The following is a 21,424-nucleotide window of genomic DNA, read 5'->3' as shown; positions in this document are numbered from 1 at the left end:
ACAACCTGCTCCGAATGGATTTAAGAGTGAATCACATTTTAGCACCACAGGTTTGGCAATAAGCCCTTTCCACCCCTGAATGGCATAAATCTTAGTTCTTCATTCAAAATTAAACTCTATTATTAGAAAAGCAACTTGGCAAATGTCTAAAGTTCAATTATAATGTTATCACTAAAATTTTATTTTTTATTATATCACCCCAAATTAACAAAAACTAACAAAAAAAACCTTCAAATGCCAAATCTCCCTATACTTCATTCATTTTAAATCCTTTACCCTCACCATCTTCTTCTTCGCCTAAATCACCTTTTTATCATTAATATTAGATTTGAATCAAATTGATTCGGTCTCAAAAATCAACTTGACTTAGTTTAATTGAATTTAAATTTATATAATTCAAATTCAAATTAAATTCGAACTAGAAGATTCAACTTACTTTTTAAATCAAATCTAATTGATCAAATCAAAATATAAATCAAATAGAAATATAAAGAGTAAGAAAAATATTTTTTTTAAATAAAAATAATATATTTATAATTATTGGAGGACAAATTGGTAATTCACATATTATCAAAGGACAAGCTAACAACTAAATTGTAAGGGTATTTTCGATATTACATAACAAATGACAAAATATCAATTTAAAATAAACCAAAGGAAATTCATTAGTACAAATAGATGACAGACTGATATTGAACTTGTCAAACTTAAAGGGTGTAAGATGTTAATTTAATCAAAGTTTGGGTGAACAATAATCTTTTAACCTTTGTTTTTTGCATTATAATCATTGGTCCAGTTGGACGGGGACAGATTATTGGGCTCCTGTGGCGTTATGACATTGTATTGGATTATAAAATACTGTTGTGAAACAATATTTTCTATTCAAATTATTTCAAAACAATATGTTTTCATTTTTAAAGTTGGAAAATGACAATTTTCCATCATCAATTAATAAATTTTATTTTAAGGGAAAATAAAAAGACAAAAAATGTCTATATTGTTACATATCTAGGTGGCTTTCCACCTAAGCAAGTCAAAACAAATCCATGGGAAAGCATTTATGGAATGGTGGCTATATGATGATGAAATTGGAAAATTGGAGGAAGACATTAAATGCCTTTTATATGAGTAAGCTAAATTGTCAAGGGGAGTTGGTAAAATTTGTGTATAAATACCTTCTCCCATCTCTCAATTTATACATACTTCCTTTCATCCGAATTGCAACTCTCTTTCTTACTTCTCACCTCTCACTTTTATAATTCTCTCTGTATCTGGCAAATACTCTCTCAATTTCATTGCTTTTATTTCTTTCATGCTCCATTATAAATCTCTCTCTCAAAACTTCATCATCTTTCATTATATTATTATATTTATAACACGTTATCAGCACCATCTGCTTAGGTATATTATTAGCATCTCTCAAGTTTTATATATATCTTATTTTTTGTTATGCTGTCATTTAATTTTTTAGTTATAATTATACCCTATTTGTAACCCGAAGTTTGCAAAATATCATAAATTTGGACCCGAAGTCCTGAACATTATTTGTAACCTGAAGTTACACAATTATGAATATGGACCTGAAGTCCTAAATATGATTAAGAGATATGATTTGTAACCTGAAAATTATAAAATTATGAGAAAATATATATAGGTCTGAAGTCCTATATTTCACTAAAATATTTAGTATAACTACATCTCACTTGTAACCTAAAGATTGCATAAGTGATGAAAATAATGAAACAAAAGTTTAAAATATTATGTAAGTTTTACATACTATAATATTATGAATATTAATCATAAAACCAGAAGTTTTATGAATATATGACAGATACGAACCTGAAGTTCGCATATAATTTTTCCTCATTATATCACTAATTATTATTTTTTTCATCAACCTGCAGTTGGTGAAAATTGAAAATCTTGTAAAACTTCAATATGTTGCCCTTCGATTGGATGGAGAAAATTATTCTGAATGGGCCTTGGACACAGTTCTCCATCTACAATCAATGAACCTTGGAGAAACAATAAAAGAAGGAAATAACGCATTTCAGCAGGATAAATCTAAAACTACTATTTTCCTTCGTCATCATATCCATAAAGGGCTACGAGCAAAATACATGGATATTATGGATCTACTAAAATTATGGAGAAATCTAAAAGAAAGATTTGATCATCATAAATCAATTACATTACCAATGACCCAATATGAATGGACTCATTTACGTTTACAAGATTTTAAATCTGTAAGTGAATATAACTCTGTCATGTTCAGAATTGTCTCTCAAATGAGATTATGTGGACAAAAAATAACTGAAGAAAATATGTTAGAAAAAACTTTTTTCACATTTCATCCCTCAAATATGCTCCTGCAGCAGCAATATAGGAAAAGAAATTTTAAAAAATATTCTGAACTAATATCATGTTTATTGGTGGCTGAGCAAAATAATGAATTGTTATTAAGGAACCATCAGACACGCCCCACTGGTACTGTCTCGTTCCCTGAAGTGAACGCAACTACTAGTAGTAGTCATCATGGGCGCATACGAGGTTTTAGACGAAATAAGTTTCGATCCAAAGGTAGTCATAATAGAAAATCTTTCCACATTCAAAGGACTAGAGATGAAGCAAAACAAGATAAAGGGAAAATGATGCAGAATAAACCACAGAACCATGAAAGTAAATGTTATAGATGTGGTTCTAAAGGTCATTGGTCGCGTACCTATCGTACGCCAAGACATCTGGTAGATTTATACCAAGCATCTATTAAAAATGAAGACAAAAAAGATTGAATCAAATTGTGTTGATAATCCAGACCCTATCAATCTGGCAAATTTTGATCTTTTAGAATTTCTTCAAGACTAAGAAATTATGTATATTATAGTGTGTAATTAGTATTATATGTTTCTTCCTTTCAAATTTTGTAATAACTAATGTAAATTTTAAAATGAAAGGAAATGGACTCCAAAATTAAAGCGTTAACTTCAAAAGCTGGTGATGGAAACATATGTTTGGTCGATAGTGCAACCACCCATACAATATTAAAAGAAAAGAAATTCTTCTTAACTTTATCACCAATAGAGGCTAAAGTAAATATTATATCAGGATCAATAAATTTGATTGAAAGCTCCAGAAAAGCTACAATTGTATTAAAAAATGAGATCAAATTAAACATCAATGATGCATTATATTCAAGTAGATCCAGAAGAAATCTACTGAGTTTTAAATATATAAGAAACAATGGTTATCATATTGAAACCATGAATGAAAATGGTGCATAATATCTATGTATCACTAATAATGCCTCCGAAAGAAGGCATGTAATAGAAAAATTACCCGCTTTATCATCTGGATTGTACTATAAAAGCAATTGAAACCTACGCGATATCGAATCAGAAGTTCTATGATCCAAAAACATTTATGCTTTGACATGATCGCTTAGGCCACCCAGGATCTACAATGATGCGTAGGATTATTGAAAATTCACATGTGCATGCATTAAAGAATCATAAAATCTTATTGTCCAGTGAAAAATTTTGCACTGCATGTTCTCAAGGTAAATTAGTAATAAGACCATCTCCCTCCAAAATTGGAGTTGAATCCCCATCATTCCTGCAAAAGATTCAAGGGGATATATGTGGACTCATTCATCCACTAAGTGGTTATTTCGTTATTTTATGGTCTTAATTGATGCATCTGTTTGATGGTCTCATGTTTGTTTATTGTCTACTCGAAATATTGCATTTGCTAAACTATTAGCACAAATTATCAAATTAAAGGCACATTTCACAGATTATTTGATCAAGTCAATACGGCTCGATAATGCTGGTGAATTTACATCCAAAATATTTGATGATTATTGCACGTCTATAAGGATTGAGGTTAAACATCCAATCCCGTATGTCCACACACAGAATGGATTAGCTAAGTCTCTTATCAAACGACTCCAAGTAATTGCACGCACTTTATTATTAAAAGGTCAATTACCTATTTCTATGTGGGGACATGCTATATTACATGCTGCAACGTTAATTCGCTTGCGACCTTCTTCTTATCATCAATATTCTCCCCTACAGTTGGTCATTGGTTACCAACTTGATGTATCTCATTTGAAAATATTTGGTTATGCTGTATATGTCCTCATTGCATCTCCTCAACGCACAAAAATGCGACCCCAATGTCGTTTGGGAATATACGTTAGATATAATTCACCATCCATTATCAAGTACTTGGAACCATTAATAGGTGATCTTTTTACTGCACGATTTATAGATTTTCACTTTGATGAGACAACTTTCCCATCTTTAGGAGAAAAGAAAATGTCTCCTAAAGTTAGGCATGAACTTATTTGGTATGTATCTACCATGTCTCATTTAGATCCTCGCACATCCCAAAGTGAAATTGAAGTACAAAAGATAGTGCATTTACAAATTATTACAAACCAAATGTCTGATGCATTTGTAGATACGACAAAAGTGACAAAATCACATGTTCCAGCTGCTAATGCACCAACAAGAATTAATGTGACTGCTGAACAGTCCATTCAAGCCGTAATTGATCAATCTACTATACGTCAGAAGTGTGGTAGACCTGTTGGATCAAATGACACTGTTCCTCGAAAAAGAAAGGCAAATAATCAAACAAATATCAATCATAATGATCCTAAGATAATTGAAAAATCCACTCTCTAATATTCCTCCAGAAGAGGTTATGGTCACTAAAGAGACTCAAGTCCCTAAAGTGGTACAAACCCCTAAAGTGGCACAAACCTCTAAAGAACAGGAAAATGAAAATATTGAAATATCTTTAAATTATGTTCATACACGAGAGATGTGGAATCGTGAAACAATTATAATTGATGATATATTCTCATTTGCAGTAGCTACTGAAATTCTGAATGATGATGATTTTGAACCACGTACTGTGGCTGAGTGTAAACAAAGACATGATTGGCCTAAATGGGAAGAAGCAATTCAAGCATAATTAACTTCTTTAGCAAAACGTCAAGTGTTTGGGTCTATAGTTCCAACACCTCAAGACATACAACCCGTTGGATATAAATGGGTATTTGTGAGAAAAATAAATGAAAGATATGAAATTGCTAGATATAAAGCCAGACTTGTAGCCCAATGTTTTTCCCAAATGCTCGATATAGACTTTGATGAAACATATGCACCTATGATGGATATAATCACATTCAGATATTTAAACAGTTTAACAGTCTCTGAAGGATTGAATATGCATTTAACGGACGTAGTTACTATTTATTTATATGGAAATTTAGACAATGAAATTTATATGAAACTCTCTGAAGGATATAAATTGCCTGAAGTGAAAGGGGACAATCCAAGAGGCATGTACTCCATCAAATTACAAAGATCATTATATGGATTAAAACCATCCGAACGTATGTGGTATAATCGCCTCAGTGAATATTTGAAAAAAGAGGGCTATGTGAATGACTCTATATGCCCATGTGTCTTTATCAAAAGGTCAGAATCGAGATTTTCCACTATAGTAGTTTATGTTGATGACATGAACTTAATTGGAACTCTTGAAGAGCTCTCAAAAAGTGCTGAATATCTTAAAAAAGAATTTGAAATGAAGGATTTAGGGAAAACCAAATATTGTCTCAACCTGCAGATCGAGTACAATTCAAATGGAATACTTATCCATCAATCAGCCTATATCAACAAATTATTAAAACGTTTTAATATGGATAAAGCTTATCCTTTGAGCATCCCAATGGTTGTCCGGTCTCTTGATCCGTAAAAGGATCCATTTCGTCCTAAAAAAGAAGATGAAAAAATACTCGATCCTAAAGTACCGTATCTGAATGTCATTGGAGCCTTATTATATTTGGCCCAATGCACTAGACCGGACATATCCTTTGTAGTTAATTTGTTGGCCCGATTTAGCTCTACACCAACCCGTCGCCATTGGAACGGAATCAAACATATATTCCATTACCTATGTGGAACTAGAGATTTGAGATTATTTTATTCTGTCAAATCCCCTAAAAATCCTAGTTTGGTTGGATATGCAGATGTTGGTTATCTTTCTGACCCCCATAAGGCCCGTTCACATACGGGATATGTTTTCACTTATAATGACATAACAATATCATGACGCTCCACCAAACAGACTTTGGTTGCAACTTCTTAAAATCATTTAGAAATTCTAGCTCTTCATGAAGCTAGCCGAGAATGCATATGGTTACGATCTGTCATCCATCATATCCCGAATGTATGCAGTCTTCCCTCTACAATAGATACTAATTTCATATTATATGAAGATAATGCAGCACGTATTGCCCAAATTAGAGGAGGATACATCAAAGGAGACAGAACCAAACATATTTTATCAAAGTTCTTCTACACTCATGAGCTCCAGCAGAGTAGGAAGATTGATGTCAAGCAAATCAGATCTAGTGAGAATCTGACAGATTTGTTCACAAAGACACTACCGACATCAACATTTGAGAAGTTAGTGTATAACATTGGGATGCGACGGCTCAATAAGCAACCAAATTAACCCCACTACAAAGAGGGGGAGTATTCATCAGAGAGAGCATTTATCAGAGCAATTTTTGAAGTATATAATATTGTAGACAAAATGTGCACTGTACTTTTTTTTCCTTGACTAGGTTTTGTCCCACTGGGTTTTCCTAGTAAGGTTTTTAATGAGACAGTTTAAGCACGTCCAACACCAACTTACAGGACATTAAATAATTATGTTTCTTTGCTTTGATTTTTATCCCACTGGGTTTTTTCTTAGCAAAGTTAATATAATTATCTGTAAATGGTGAAAATTCAAGGGGGAGTGTTACATATCTAGGTGGCTTTCCACCTGAGCAAGTCAAAGCAAATCCATGGGAAAACATTTATGGAATAGTGGCTATATGATGATGAAATTGGAAAATTGAAGGAAGACATTAAATGTCTTTTATATGAGTAAGCTAAATTGTCAAAGGGAGTTGGTAAAAATTTGTGTATAAATACCTCCCATCATCTCTCAATTTATACATACTTCCTTTCATCCGAATTGCAACTCTCTTTCTTACTTCTCATCTCTCACTTTTATAATTCTCTCTGTATCCGACAAATACTCTCTCAATTTCATTGCTTTTATTTCTCCCTTGCTCCATTATAAATCTCTCTCAAAAAGCTTTATCATCTTTCATTATACTATTATATTTATAACATATATTAAAGAAAAAGACAACAATTTTCTTTGTTGTTTTCACAACTCATTAATAATTCCATCGTGTTTTTTGTCTTCAATCCAATCCTCTTATTCTTCACCAACAACCCCCACACACTATTATTAACACCACTACCCACCATAGCCACTGCCACTACCACCAACATTGGACCCAATTATAAAAAGAGAAAACAACACAAACTAACATAACATATTGATAATTGAGGAGATTTGAAGAAGAGAGTAAGGTTTTTTTACCATCGGCATCATTTATCAATGTAATGGTTTTCTTCTCTCTCCTTTTTTAATTGATGCAATTATTCAAAAAACATTCACAAATGTTGCACTCCAACAATTTCAATTTTACTCACTTTCTTCCTAGTGGAATTTTCGATGGCAAGATAAAGATTGAAAAGAAGAAGAAGGAACAGTTGTAGGGGGTATTGGGAAGGAATCATATCAGAATGGTGTGATTTGATGGGAATTGCATCATTTCAATGGAGGTATTACGAAAAATTTAAGGTGGTGGTTGGTGGGATGATTTGATAGGAATTGCATCATGTCTCCGGCTTGATGGCTTCAACTTGAGTGGTTGGACTTGACAGTCACGGGTAACTTTTTGAGTAAGAAGGATTTACTCTTTGATGGTACTTGTGTAATTTGCAGTCAAAATTGATGCAGAAAAGGATTTCGACATGCAGTGCATCAGATTTTTGATCGACGGTGTGGATGATTAGAGGTGATGATGACACTGTTGGATGGCAAATTGGATAATAAGTCAGTTATATTTATTGTAAGGCAATATTGAGAATTTTAAAGTTTTATTAACACCTACAGTTAACAAACGGCTTTGAGTGGACGTTGGTGACAATTTTGAAACATGACAGGAGGTAACTGTGCTTTTATACTTGTTGGGTGCTAAAAAAATAAAACGCAGACCTCAGGAAAGGTTAAGGATAAAAACCCCATTTTAATATTTCACCATTTACACGATGTATGCAGCTTTATTTTTTAAAGGCAAAAACTTATTTCCACGCAAGGTTTGGTTAAATCTTAAGTTCATATTTATTTACTTTTAATAATTTAAATATTTATCTTTTTAAAGGTTAAGAGTAAAAATATTATTTAATTAAAAAATTAAAAATTTATCATATTTCTTCTCTAGATTTAAATTTTAATAATTTTTTTCTATTTAAAGTTTAAAAAATAATTATTTCTTTTTTAGAGTTTTGAAATTGTTATCAGATATGCGAACTTCACCTCTTTTAGTCGCATTCTCTCTCTCTTTTAGTCTAAAACCCTAAAGTCTAGTTGAAGATCGTTAAAGTCTCCGTCTCAAACAAATACAATTCATCATCTTTTTTGGAGACGAAAATAATTTTGTTTAACACACAACAAGTATGGTTACTTTTGGGAGGGGGAAAGAATGCGGATGGAGACAATAAATTTTGTTGTCTTCAATGAAAATTTCAAAACTTAAGAGAAAAATAGTTATTTTTTAAACTTTAAATGAAAATAAAGTGTTAGAATTTTAAATCTAGGGATAAAATATGATAAAATTTTAGTTTTTAAATATTTTTATTTTTAACTCTAATAATAAATTTTAACATTAAAAAATAATTTAATTTTTTTTAAATTAATAGATATAAATTTAAAACTTCACCAAAGTTTAGGTGGGAATAAGTTGTTCGGTCGTTTCTAAATTGTATAATACGTAATCTCTGTATTCAAGGCAATAATATTTGAATCTTCCAGAGACAAAGGCACGAGTGCCGGTGGGCATTCTTCTATAAATTTTCAATTTTATAAAATGGATTTGATATAAAAATACTGATAAAATTATTAACACATCAATTGTAATCGTAAAATAAATATTTTTAAAATAAGAATAAAATAATGTATAATAATTATATGAAAAAATTTCATTAATACATATAATATCACTTAAAAAAATAACAAACAGGAAGAAAATTTTTCATTAGTTTATACAGGAGACCTTTTTAGCAACAAAATAAGAATAAATTAAGGGTACATTTATAATTGTATACCTATTTTTTAATATATAAACAAGTATATATTTATATATATCATCATATGATTATATATTATTTTATTATTAAAGTCAAATAATTTATTCTCATTCAAAGTATGTTATTTTCCTAAATTTTCACTTTTTAATTTTGAAAATTATAAACACCCACTCATGGAGGTTTAAGTCGGTTAGTTTAAAAGGTAAAATCGTTATTTTTATCTGTAATATTAAAATAAATTAAAATCAAAGTTTTTCCCTTAGGTTGAGTTTTAAAAAATAAATTTCTGCCCCTAGGGTTTAGTTTTCAATCTTCGGTGTCATCGTCGATAACGAAGAGTCCTCGACACATCACAATGCTCTAGCGATCTCTTTTCCCTCCTCTGAAACTATGGCCAATGAAGATCTCGTATGGGAAGATGAAACTCTTTGTTTTCCCAAACGAGATCTTTGTTGGTCGGAGTTTCAGGGGAAGAAAGAGAGACTATCACAACATGGTGATGCATTGGAGACTCTTCGTTACTAGTAATAGCACCAGAGATTGAAAACAAAATCTTAGGGGGAGAAATGTCATTTTTTAAAACTTGATATAAAAGAAAATTTTTAATTTTTAAGGTTTAGAGGGGAAAATAAGATTAAATTTCAAAAGGTTAGAAACAATATACTTTGGATGGAAATAATCTTTGACCTATTATTAATTCAAAATTATTTTTATATATATATAAAAGATATACCTATTTATGTATATATAATTTTATTAATACGTAAATTCCAAGTCTTTTGACCGGAAAATGCTTCCTGGTGCATGCTTCCAACTTCCAAGTCCTTAGTCATGGTCAAATCCCACTATATATATTTCGAAGGGGTTGTTGCCATTTCATCCATAAACTGGATTTACTTCCGGTGCCATAGGACATAAACATTGTATAAACAGCTTAGCTAGTTACCCAAAAAAAAAAAAAAAACCAGCTTAGTTCTAGCAAGTAAGATTTTTTAAATAAAAACCCTGTAATACCCAATGTTGTCTTATAAACATTTTATTGCAAATGAAAATTATAAATAAAATTAAAAATATAGTTTACACACGCCAAAAAAACAATTTTTGTAAGAATAATAGTTATATAAATGATGGGGAATTTTTTTTTTTTTTTGTATATTCTACATTTCTAATAGGCAAAGGACTTATTCCTAATTAAGGTTTGATGTACTTTCAAACTTTTATTCTTTACTTTTTAAAAACTCAAACACTCATCTATCATCTAATTTCTATTACATTTAGTTATTAACTGTAAAGATAAAAATATTATTTTATCAATAATATTAAAATAAATAAAATTTTATCTCCTATAGTTTGGATTGTAAAGTATAATTGATATTTTATGATATTTTCCTAAGTGTTTACGTTGAGGGGTTTAAAACATTTTTTTGTAAAAATGATAAGATGGTTTTATAATGTTATTTTGCTGAGCACTAGAGGGGGCTTAATGGACGTTTTCTATTTTTAATAAAATATACTTTATATTTGAAAATTCAATTATTTTTTAAGGTAATAATCTTATAATATCTATTATTTTGGATTGAATTATTTTTTATGTAATAATTTCATGAAATTAATATAGTAGACAAGCCACGGGTCGGTTTGGCTCGTGAATCGGACCGAAACCGACCCATCTTAAACCGAAACAGATAGAACCATAATCGGCATGAACTGGAACCAAAACTGAAATTTGAAAGTTTAGTTCTGATTTTTCTATTTTTAAACCGTCAAACCACCGGTTCATAAACTGGCGATTAAATCGCCGGTTCAAAGCCTTGTGAACCGACGGTATTAAATTATTTAATTTTTTTTATTTTTAAAAATTAAAAAAGAATCAAATGGTCCCTGCATTGGTTCCCTGGAAAATACTGGGACAACCCCTGCATTTTTAGTTTTTGTAGGGACATCCCTGCATAATTGTACAATTTCATTTCCCCACCTTTTTTTTATTTTTTCAAAATTTCTCCTATAAATAATTTCTCAATCTTTCAAACTCTCTTATTTATTCTCATTTTTCATTCTCTCAATTTTCAATACTCTCTTAATCTTTCAAACTCTTTTCTCAAATTCAATTAAATTCTTTTTTTATTTTTCATTAATTACAATTTTAATTTCTATTATACAATTCATAATTAATTATAGAATTTATCTCTATAATTAATTTTATTTATTATTTATTATTTTTTTATTATCTTTTATAATTAATTTTATTTATTATTAAAAAATGGTAAATAGTAGAAATTCTTCAAGTAATAAGAGATTCGGTCAATACTCATATATATCAAATGTGAATAAAAATTAATTTGTAGAAGATTTTTCAACACAAGAAAGTGAAAGTCAATATGTAGAGGTGGAGCAATAGTCGAAATAGCGGAGGTGAATGATAAGATAAGGGGGTACCGCCAGCTATCGGATACGTAAAGATAAGAAGACTACGTAGACTTTGATTCTTCTAAACCCTAAGAAGATACGTAAGAAACTTAATTGAAAAATTAAGTCTAAGCTTTTTTTTAAATTTTTAATTATTATAATTAATAATTTAAAAAATAAATCAGAGTCGTGTATTAGAATTGATGGTTCAATCTCGGTTTCGAACCAGGATCATAAACCAGAATTGTCAGTTTTGAACTAGTTACAAAATCGTCCTGTAACGGTTCTGATTTAGGGTTCTTATTTTTTTAAACCATGAACCACCGGTTTATGAATCGTGGTCAGGACTACAATATAGAAATTCAGTTATTTTTTGGATAATAATTTCATTAAAACAATTTGAATACTCATTTATTTTTGTAGGTAATAATTTCAATTTGTATTTAATAATTTCATGAAATTAATTGGAAAATTAAATTATTTAGAACCCTGTCAATGAAATATGAATGGTATCTCTCCCTATTGAATCATACTCATATCTCCAATTAAAGCAATTACCTCTAATGAAGACAAAATTGTATTTGTTGAAGTGTCTCCTTCTTAAATAAAGATAATTTCGTCTTCATTCGAAACGAAGACACTTATATAAAGACGATTTCATCTTTGTTAAAAAAAATCACTATCATTAGTGATTGAAAACAAGTCAACAAAAAAAGATAAGTTAGGAGAGAGAGCCAACAATATTGGAGACGGTGAATTCTGATGATGGTTTCAAAACCTTTGAAAAAAATTCTTATTTTTTAAACTTTAAATAAGAAAAAATTATTAAATTTTTAAACTAAAAAGAGAAAATATAATAAAACTTTAATTTTTAAAATATTTTTATTAAATAATAACTTTTATCTTTAATATTAACTGAATTTTTTAAATAAAATTTTACTCACTAATGGGAATTTAAATTTTTGATAACAGAACGGAACAAGATTGAGATTACACTTATCCTTCTGCAGGGACAAGTCTTTTGGCCTTTCCAAAACATCAGTGTCTGACGTAGCATTAAGACAATTTTATGCTTATCTTATTACATACATATGACTTTTGTACAGTTTGATTTAACGTGTTGTATCTTACTTAACAAGTTTCAAATTTACAAAATGTTCATATTTAAGTCAAGATCTAGCTCCCAATAAATAATACTTGACAATATGAAAGGCTGTACCAATTAATGAGGATTGCACCGACCTAGAGTGGGTCAAACCGGTAAATTATTTAACTAAATATTTAAATAAATTTTATTTAAATATTTTTTAACCTCTATGAGATCATTTAAATGTTAAAAGACAGACCCTATATATAACAGAGAATATACTATATTTCAAAAATCAATTAATTAATAAATCATTTACATAATTATTTATTATATTCAATTCCACTATCAATAAACTTTTATATTATTCCAAATAGAGTTTATAACAATTTGTTGGTCTTCATCTTTTGTGATATCAATATAAGCAGTGGCAAAAACGGCCATGTAGAGCTAAAGAAGAAACTTTAGAAATATTATTTAAATTTAAACAAAAGAATCCGAGAAATTATTTAAAAAGAAAAATTAAAAAGAGTAACATGAGAATGCCATTGTTCCCGCCGAACATCGAGCTTGCCTGCATTACTTCAATTTTGCCAAACTAGACCAAAAGACTAATTTCGAGGTAAGATTTGGTATATTATTAAACTTTTATTTGTAAAGTTTTAAAAATTAAAAAATTTATTATTCTATTGAAATTTTTAATTAGAGTTGTGGGTAAGAATATTATTTAATAATTTTAAAGATTCCATATATTTGCATTTACAGTTGCCCCCTAGACTTTTGAAAAATTTAGTTTCATCTTCTCTTTAATTTACAGATCACCCTCTTGCATCTTTTTCTCTGTCTTTGGCCTCCTCCTTTGTTTGAGACCAAACTAATGTCGACTTTGTCTTCTCTCTAATGCTCGAGCTATCCTCCAGTGATATCGTAGTTGTCTTCTTTCCTTTTCTCTAGAATCCGTGAGAGAGTCACAAGCAAGCGACACCGACACCAATACAATTACTTTCACTCCTCTCCAAAAATCGATCAGACTAGACAAAAATGACGCCAATCTTTAGCTAGATGAAGACAAATCGTTTTCGTGTGCTCTGAAGAGATGAAAATAAATCATTTTTGTCCGATTTAAAAAGATAAAGACAACGAATCATCTTCATCTTTTTGTTGGACGAAGATGATTCCGACAAAAATGGCCAATGGACGTCTACGTCTAACGACAGAAGAAGTTGGTGAGAACGTCAACTGTCGGTTGGAATGGAGATGGTCGTCAATCTATTACCTTATAGTACTAAATTATTAAATTACAGTTAAATCAACAATAATCTCAAAAATTACACCATCAAGCGCACAAAAAATCTTAATCTAACAGTACATGAATATCTAACATTAAATTTAGCAACTAATTTCGATTAGTAAAAGGAAAAAAATAAAATTAAAAAAAAAAGAATTTTAATACATATATGAGTGTACAACAAACTCATCTCTTAAACAAGCCTTAGTAATTCTTTCATTTTAAGGAAAGTAACATGCCTTACTAATTTCAGATGCCAAATTTTAATTTATTTTGAATTTCTTCCTATATTCAACTTCAATTCCAGTCCCAGTTCAATTTTCAACTGCCCTGGAACTTTGTTCTTCACCTGTATAAACTTCAAATTCTACATGTTTTTTCACTTTCAGCTTACTTGCTCACCGATCAAATCCAATCCCACCACAAGAAACGACAGACCCTGGAACAGCAAGAAGTAAAAATGGACTCCATGTGCGGATAATAAACTTCTTCCTGCTGCTGTGAGTAGAAGAAATGCAAGCGCCAGTTCCTTCCTGTAGAGTCTGTTTTTCTTCTTTAATGGGGGGATTTTTTCTTCTTCCTTGAGTTTACTTAACAGTTCCAGGCCGGACTCGGAGTGTCTTCTCAGGATTTTCTCGTCCGTTGAAGATTTTGATTCCCTTTCGGCGAAAGCGATTAAGTCGGATTCTGATGATCTTCCTGTCTTCTTTGTCACCACCCATTCGTATGCGCTTCCGAGCTGGAATAGCCCGGAGACCATGGCGTTGAATTTTGTGACGGACATTGTGTTCTCGAAGAGGAGATAAGGAACCAAGAAAGGGAAGGATTTTGGAGCCGGGAGAATGTTCAGAAGAGACATGAAAATCGGGACGTAACAAATCACCCAAATGGGGAGCTCTGCCTCTGGTATGAACATGGTTAATGGCAATATAATACAAAACAGAGTGAACGAGTAAAAGGGAAGAATGAGTTTCCTCAAAAGAAAGAAAAGAAATATCAAGTTTGCCTTCTTCCAGATTGATATCTGCATTTAACATAAAATCAATCGGTCAGAGAAAGACACTTATATTGTTTAGGAAACTATTAAGTGTTTAAAAATGGAGTTTTAAGTTTACCTTGGAAGTTATAATTGCAGGAAGACATAAACGGAAGAGCTGCATCGGACCCGAATGCCAGCGGTGTTGTTGTTTCTTGTAAGCTTCGTAGGATTCAGGCAACTCACAGAGGACTTTGACATCGTTAAGGAAGATGAATTTCCAACCATTCAAGTGTGCTCTTACTGCAATATCCATGTCTTCAACTGTTGTTCTTTCAAGCCAGCCTCCTGATTCTTCCAGGGCTTTAATTCTCCATACTCCTGCAGTTCCGTTAAATCCGAAGAAATTGAGAAAAAGCCCATTGACTTGCTGTTCCACCTCAAAATGGAAGCACAAATTGATGTTTTGCAGCCTGGTGAGCAAGTTCTCATCCTTGTTCACAAAAGACCATCGAGCTTGAACAAGACCTAGCTCAGGATTGTCCTGCAAAATATCGCAAATAGCTTCAGTAATCATCAACAAAACATTTTATTTGGAAATTTGACATTATTCCAGTTACTCTTTACATGATACCTTGAAGTGAGGAATTGTTTGTTTGAGGAAATCAGAATTGGGCTGGAAGTCTGCATCAAATATGGCAACAAATTCAGAGTCCTTAACATAGTCACAGCCCATGGCTGATTTAAGATTGCCAGCTTTGTAACCGGTTCTGATTAATCGATGTCGATAGACTATGTTAACTCCTTTCTCTCGCCAAGAAGAGACCTCATCTTGAATCAATAGCTGCAAATGCTTATCATCTGAATCATCTAGAACTTGAATTAGAATCCGGTGCTTCGGCCAATCAAGCTGACAGGCTGCAGAAATGGATTGTGCATACACCTAAATAACACAGGACTTTTATAGTCAGCCACAGAAAGACATACAAAACAATTATAACAAGTTTAGTTTAGTTGTATTACCTCTCTCTCATTGCACATCGGAATCTGGACAAGAACCATTGGAAAAAATGAAGAATCTTCAATGTCATGGGGTTCGGCTTCAATCTTTGGCTTCAATTTTTTGTACTTAATCCAGAAACAACCGAGACAGAGGACTAAACGATCAAGAGATTGAATCAAGAAGAGTACAGTGCAGAATGTTGATAGTGTTATGACTAATGGAGCGATGTAATCGACTCTAAATGACAACCAGGCCATATAAGGCCACTGCACGAGATCCCGAACCTCCCATGGCTGCATCAGATTCAAGTTCCATTTCTTGAAATGTGCAACAACTTCAAAAACCAAAGCTACAATTGATAAAACCAAGAACCCTTTGATAAACCTATACAATCTTCCTCTGTTTTTAGGCTCATCATCACTGACCTCAGACAATGCAATGCGTTTCTTAGCTGAAACACACATGGTTTGAACAGCCCTGGCAAGCCATGAAAGAGAGCTGAAGACTCTGTGAGCTTTAAGGAAAAGAAACCATGTGAATTGCTTAGGACTTACACCCTTTTGTTTCTCGGGAAACAACGATGAATCTGAGCCATTGAGCTCTACTAAAGGGACATCACTACACTTCTCCATGGACACCACAACTGAGTTTGGAGCCATTGATGCCCAGATCGAGTTTCAGAAGAGAAGCAATGAATTGAACTTGAAAACTTGAAACTCAGTGATGAGATTTGTACACCACTAAAATCAAAATGAATGACAGTTAAAGTTTCATCTGTAATCCACTGATATCCGGATCTTCGAAATCAGAATGGAAACAGTTAATCGTGGAGGTTGACAAATGAGATTGTGTAAGAGGAAAAACATGAATTTGATTTCATACAATCGATTTCTGTGGTCTTAATAAAGGAAACGAAGTGTCTAATTTCTGTTTCTTCATAAAGGAAATTACAACTAATATTAATAAATTCATCACAAAAAAGGTAACTCCAGCTAAAATATTAATAAATTCATTAAAAAAATAATATTCAAAATAATAAAAATTAGAGGTTACGTAAGAGATAAATTATGTGGAAAATAAAAGTGACAGCTACATCTGACCTGGGCAGTTTGAACTTTGAATTACTTGCAGAAAATGATGGAATTAACAAGCTTCAAAGAAGTTTCTTCTCCATGGGGGATTATGATTAGATGAATTAATTGACTTTGTTAAATCTTAATGATGCTACATGGTGGAATTAAGACCAAGAAGTCCACAAAAAATAATTATAATCAATTGAAGATTGGCTGGACATTAGCCCAGTTGGTACAGTCTTTTGTCACACCAATTTAGAGAAACATATTGCTCTTTCTAATTAAGTATTTCATTAGAGTGTGCAAATTAAGACCTGAACTTTTCTGATCATTTGTATGTGATAAACTGTTTTTATTACTTGCCCTTAATTAAGTAATGAAATGCCCAATTCCCCAAAGGCTCATCATTCTTATTTTTCTATGCACATGAAAACAAATCACCAGCTTTTATTTGTTTTGATATAAACAAAATGAGGAGATAAAATAAAATAAAACTACAAGGCAGTATGTAGTGAAGTGGGGACTGAAAAATAAAAATTTAGGAAGCCCATGTGAGGAGGCCGAGCAAGCTGGGACAAGTTCATTAATCATACAGACCCTGAAGTACTAAACTACTAATATTTGAAGACAGGGACTATATTCCCTATCTTCTCCTATGTTTTATATATCTAAGAGCAATAAATAACTCAGATTTTATTACTCTGCAGAAAAATAACTGTATAATAATCATCAGAATATTAATTCTCACTAATAATTACGTCTTAACCTAAAGGAAAAAAATGGGGATTTGGATGACATTTACAAGTTAGAAAATAATACAAAGCCGTCAAAAGAAGAAGATAAAGCAAAAGGGAATGTATAAATTTTGTCGTTTTGAGATATCTGGAATTTTGTGGGTTTCTGATTAGATGGGTAGAGATGTAAGCTGGCGACATAAGATGGGAAGTTAAGGGTTAATAGGGCAACATGGCAGCTGAGAAATTTGTATCTTAAATCGATTTTGTTTGGGTTTTTGGCAGGCTCACATGTGAGGACCCTGCATCTGCTTCAACTCCCATGTGACATGGATGTCCCCTGAGTTTTAATATACAATACAAACTATATCAGGCTTACGCAATTTGACCCATTGATTGTGGTTACTATATATTACAAATTATGGATCTTCCGAATATATATAAGGCCGAGGGATTTATTCTCAACTAAGGTTTGTTGTATTCTCAAATTAATATCTGTTAACTATTAAAAATCAAAACACTTATTTATGGATGGTTAAAATTAACAGAACTAATTAAATTATAGGGATAAAATCATTATTAACTAGTAATATATTAAAAATAATAAAACATTATCCATTTCTCCTCTAAGTTTAATAAACCAAAAATTTACCCCCAAAATTAAACTTTAAATTGTCACATTTTTGCCCTCCCTCCTTTTTCTGACGTTGTCTTTGTCCAGTGACGAAGACATTTTTCGTTTGAGGTAGTATTAGAAAAGAGGGAGGAGAAAGAAGTCAATCGATGACAACATTGAAAAAAGGAGGAAGAAAAGAAAGAAGCCGTAGAGAAAAAAATATAATATTTTAAAGTTTAATCTTAAAAAAAATTGTTAGTCTTATAAACTTAAAGAGAGAAATAGATAATGTTAACTAGTTTTAATAATTTTAACCGTTCATAAATGGGTATTTGAGTTTTAAATAATTAACTTATATTAATTTTGGGAATTCAACAAATCTTGAGTGGGGATAAGCTCCTTGGCCTGTATATAAAAATGTAATAATTATTCTCTTAATATTATTTTGTTTATTTTTAATCAAAGAGTTTGATACTTGGAATATCCTGTTTCGAAATTGAATATTATCAAATATTGGGCTTCCATGCACATAAACTGGTTGAAGATGGATTGGCCAGTTTTCATTCCTTTCACAATTATAGTACAGTGCGATAACGTGAGTGTGTCAAATATCTAGTTTGAATGAAAATAATAAAATAAAAATATACGAGGCCGACATTTTACCTAACATATAATATTTATTCTGAGCTGTGTAATCAATTATATGAATAAAATTGATTGTGCGTCACCATTCTACCCAATAATGTTTGTCCTAAATTAACAGTAAAACTATTTTTATCAAATGTTTTCTTTTGGATTATTTAGCTATTAACCATATGTTTGGGTGAAAACGGTAAATTATCCCTCCCATCCCTAAATCAAAATAGCAAATAGATGTGTTTTTCCCCACATCTACATAATTTGTCTGTAGCTGTTTTCTCACTTATAACTTCTAAAAAATTTCAGCACTTTGTGGGTTAACCTAAGTTTGCATTTACGAACCCATAAATTTTGTTATTATATAATGGCCAAAGGACTTATTCCCACCTAAAGTATCTTATCATCTCAATTTTTATCTTTTAATTTTGAGAATCTCAAATACTCACCTATGAATAGTTAAAATTAACGATTTTAAAAACAAAATCATTATTTTATTTATAATATTAAAAATAAACTAAAATTTAATATCTTTTTTCTCTCCTACACTTTAAAAATTAAAAGTTTTCTACTAAATCCAAGTTTTAGAAATTGATAATTCCCTCCTAGAGTTTAGTTTCTAGATTTCTGACGTCAAATCCGACGCTATCATTGATAACAAATATCTCCCAAAGCCTCTTCTCTCTCTGATGGCCAAACTTCTCTCATTTAAAAGCTTAGATGACATCGATTAATGTCGAAAATAACTGAGCTTCTTTGGGAAGACAAAGCTAACTTTGTCTTCCCCAACGAAGATGAGAGATCTCGTCTTCGTTGGGGAGATGATGTTTCGTTTTTCTTGACAAAACATTATCTCCTATTAGGTTTAAGACCGTCAGTCGGAGAGGAAGATGGTGAGAAAGTGACCGCTAGAGGAATACAAAGGAGATGCCACTAGAGAAATGTCAGAGATGGCGTTAGATTTTGAAAACCAAATCTTAGGGTGGAAAATGTTATTTTTTAAAACTTGGACTGTGAGAGAAATTGTTAGTTTTTAAAGTTTAAGGGGGGAAAAAATAAAATTTTATGAAATTAGGGTAACGTTAACTTTAATCATTTATAGGTAGGGAAATAAAATTTTTAATGTTAAGAGGTGATAACTTGAAATGAAAGGATACTTTAGGTGCGACATAGTCCTTTGGCCTTATATAATATGATCTGAATGTCACAACAATAACAAAAAATAACTCAATATATTTTCAAATGCAAATTTCAACTCTTTCAATCAGTTTATTTATTTATTTATTTTTTTAATTTAGCTTTGATATTAAGAAAATAATTGATTAATACTTCTATTTTGTCAAGAATTTGAAATGGTTCGAAAAAACTGATTTGAAATCATAAGAGGAGAGGAAGTTAAATAAAGAGAGAAATTGAGCAAATGGTTAGTTTTTCGAATGAGGGTAATTTTATAATCTGATTATGTGGTTTAGGGTTTGTAAATGTTGTTTATTTTGTTTAATGCTTTAAGTTTGGTTAATTTAATCAGTATCTTAGGAAATATACAAAGAAGACAGTTGATGGGTTTCAATCTGTATATAGGGATGGCAAAAATCTTTCTAAGGGGCATTTGTTTCAATATCTATCTTTTATTACTAATATTATTTTGTTTAGTTATATTTCGATAATCTTTATTATCAATGGTAATATGACATATTACTATCTCTATTTTAGACATTAAAATATTACTACCTCCATTTTTTATTATCACTCAAATTACCTATAGAGGCTACTTAGTTTTTGCCCAAGACAAGTAAATGAATCCAAGTGGCATTGGCTTACAAAAAATTTTGTTCATGTATGCGAGTAGGGACGGAAATTTGGGCCCGATTTTAGAGATCCCGACCCTCCCCAACTCTAATGGGGAGGAGATTTCTCGATAGAAACGGAGATGGAGATGAAAAAAGTCTGCGTAATCGGGGACGAGCTGAGGATGAGGATACATGTGTTCTTTCCCCGCCCCTATCCTTGTCCTTTTATATTAATATATTTATTTAAAATACTAATATATTTTTTATAGTTTTAAATTATTTATATTTTTCAAATTTATTTAAGTTTTTGTTGTATATATTAAAGTAGTTAATATATATTTGTGATATTTGAAATAGTGAGTTAATTTTAATTTTACTTAATTATATTATTTAATATATTTATATTATATTTAGAAAGTAAAAAATATATTTTTTTTTTACAGGTACAAGAAAGAGATTTTTTCCCACGGGAATGGAGAGGGGATAGGGAGAAGAATTTTCTTTACAGAAAAAGCACGAAAAATCATTTTATCCCCGTAACGGGGACGAAGATTGATATCCCCTACGGGGATTGAGACCTCC

At 31.2% G+C, this 21,424-nt stretch overlaps 1 protein-coding gene across 1 annotated transcript; it reads right to left on the bottom strand.

Annotated features, from left to right (window-relative positions):
• Positions 1–14,155: 14,155 nt before the first annotated feature.
• LOC123222860 (xyloglucan glycosyltransferase 4) lies at positions 14,156–16,919 on the bottom strand. Its single transcript, XM_044645846.1, has 4 exons — positions 16,014–16,919; positions 15,625–15,933; positions 15,130–15,534; positions 14,156–15,038 (listed from the first exon to the last, which is right to left on the bottom strand). Exons 1-4 carry the CDS (start codon positions 16,650–16,652, stop codon positions 14,400–14,402), a joined length of 1,992 nt encoding a protein of 663 aa, XP_044501781.1. The 5' UTR covers positions 16,653–16,919; the 3' UTR covers positions 14,156–14,399.
• Positions 16,920–21,424: the final 4,505 nt, after the last annotated feature.

This window comes from Mangifera indica, chromosome 8, assembly GCF_011075055.1.
Source record: "Mangifera indica cultivar Alphonso chromosome 8, CATAS_Mindica_2.1, whole genome shotgun sequence".
Taxonomy (NCBI): Eukaryota; Viridiplantae; Streptophyta; class Magnoliopsida; order Sapindales; family Anacardiaceae; genus Mangifera; species Mangifera indica.
This window is presented reverse-complemented; position numbering and strand designations above follow the sequence as displayed.

What these genes read in the sequence shown, in the direction of transcription:
- LOC123222860 (XM_044645846.1), bottom strand. Translation starts at nt 16,652, where the DNA reads ATGGCTCCAAACTCAGTTGTGGTGTCCATGGAGAAGTGTAGTGATGTC. An exon ending in CGATGTGCAATGAGAGAGAG is followed by an intron (nt 15,934 to 16,013) that starts GTAATACAACTA and finishes TGTGTTATTTAG; the next exon opens with GTGTATGCACAATCCATTTC. An exon ending in CTGCAATTATAACTTCCAAG is followed by an intron (nt 15,039 to 15,129) that starts GTAAACTTAAAA and finishes TGTTAAATGCAG; the next exon opens with ATATCAATCTGGAAGAAGGC.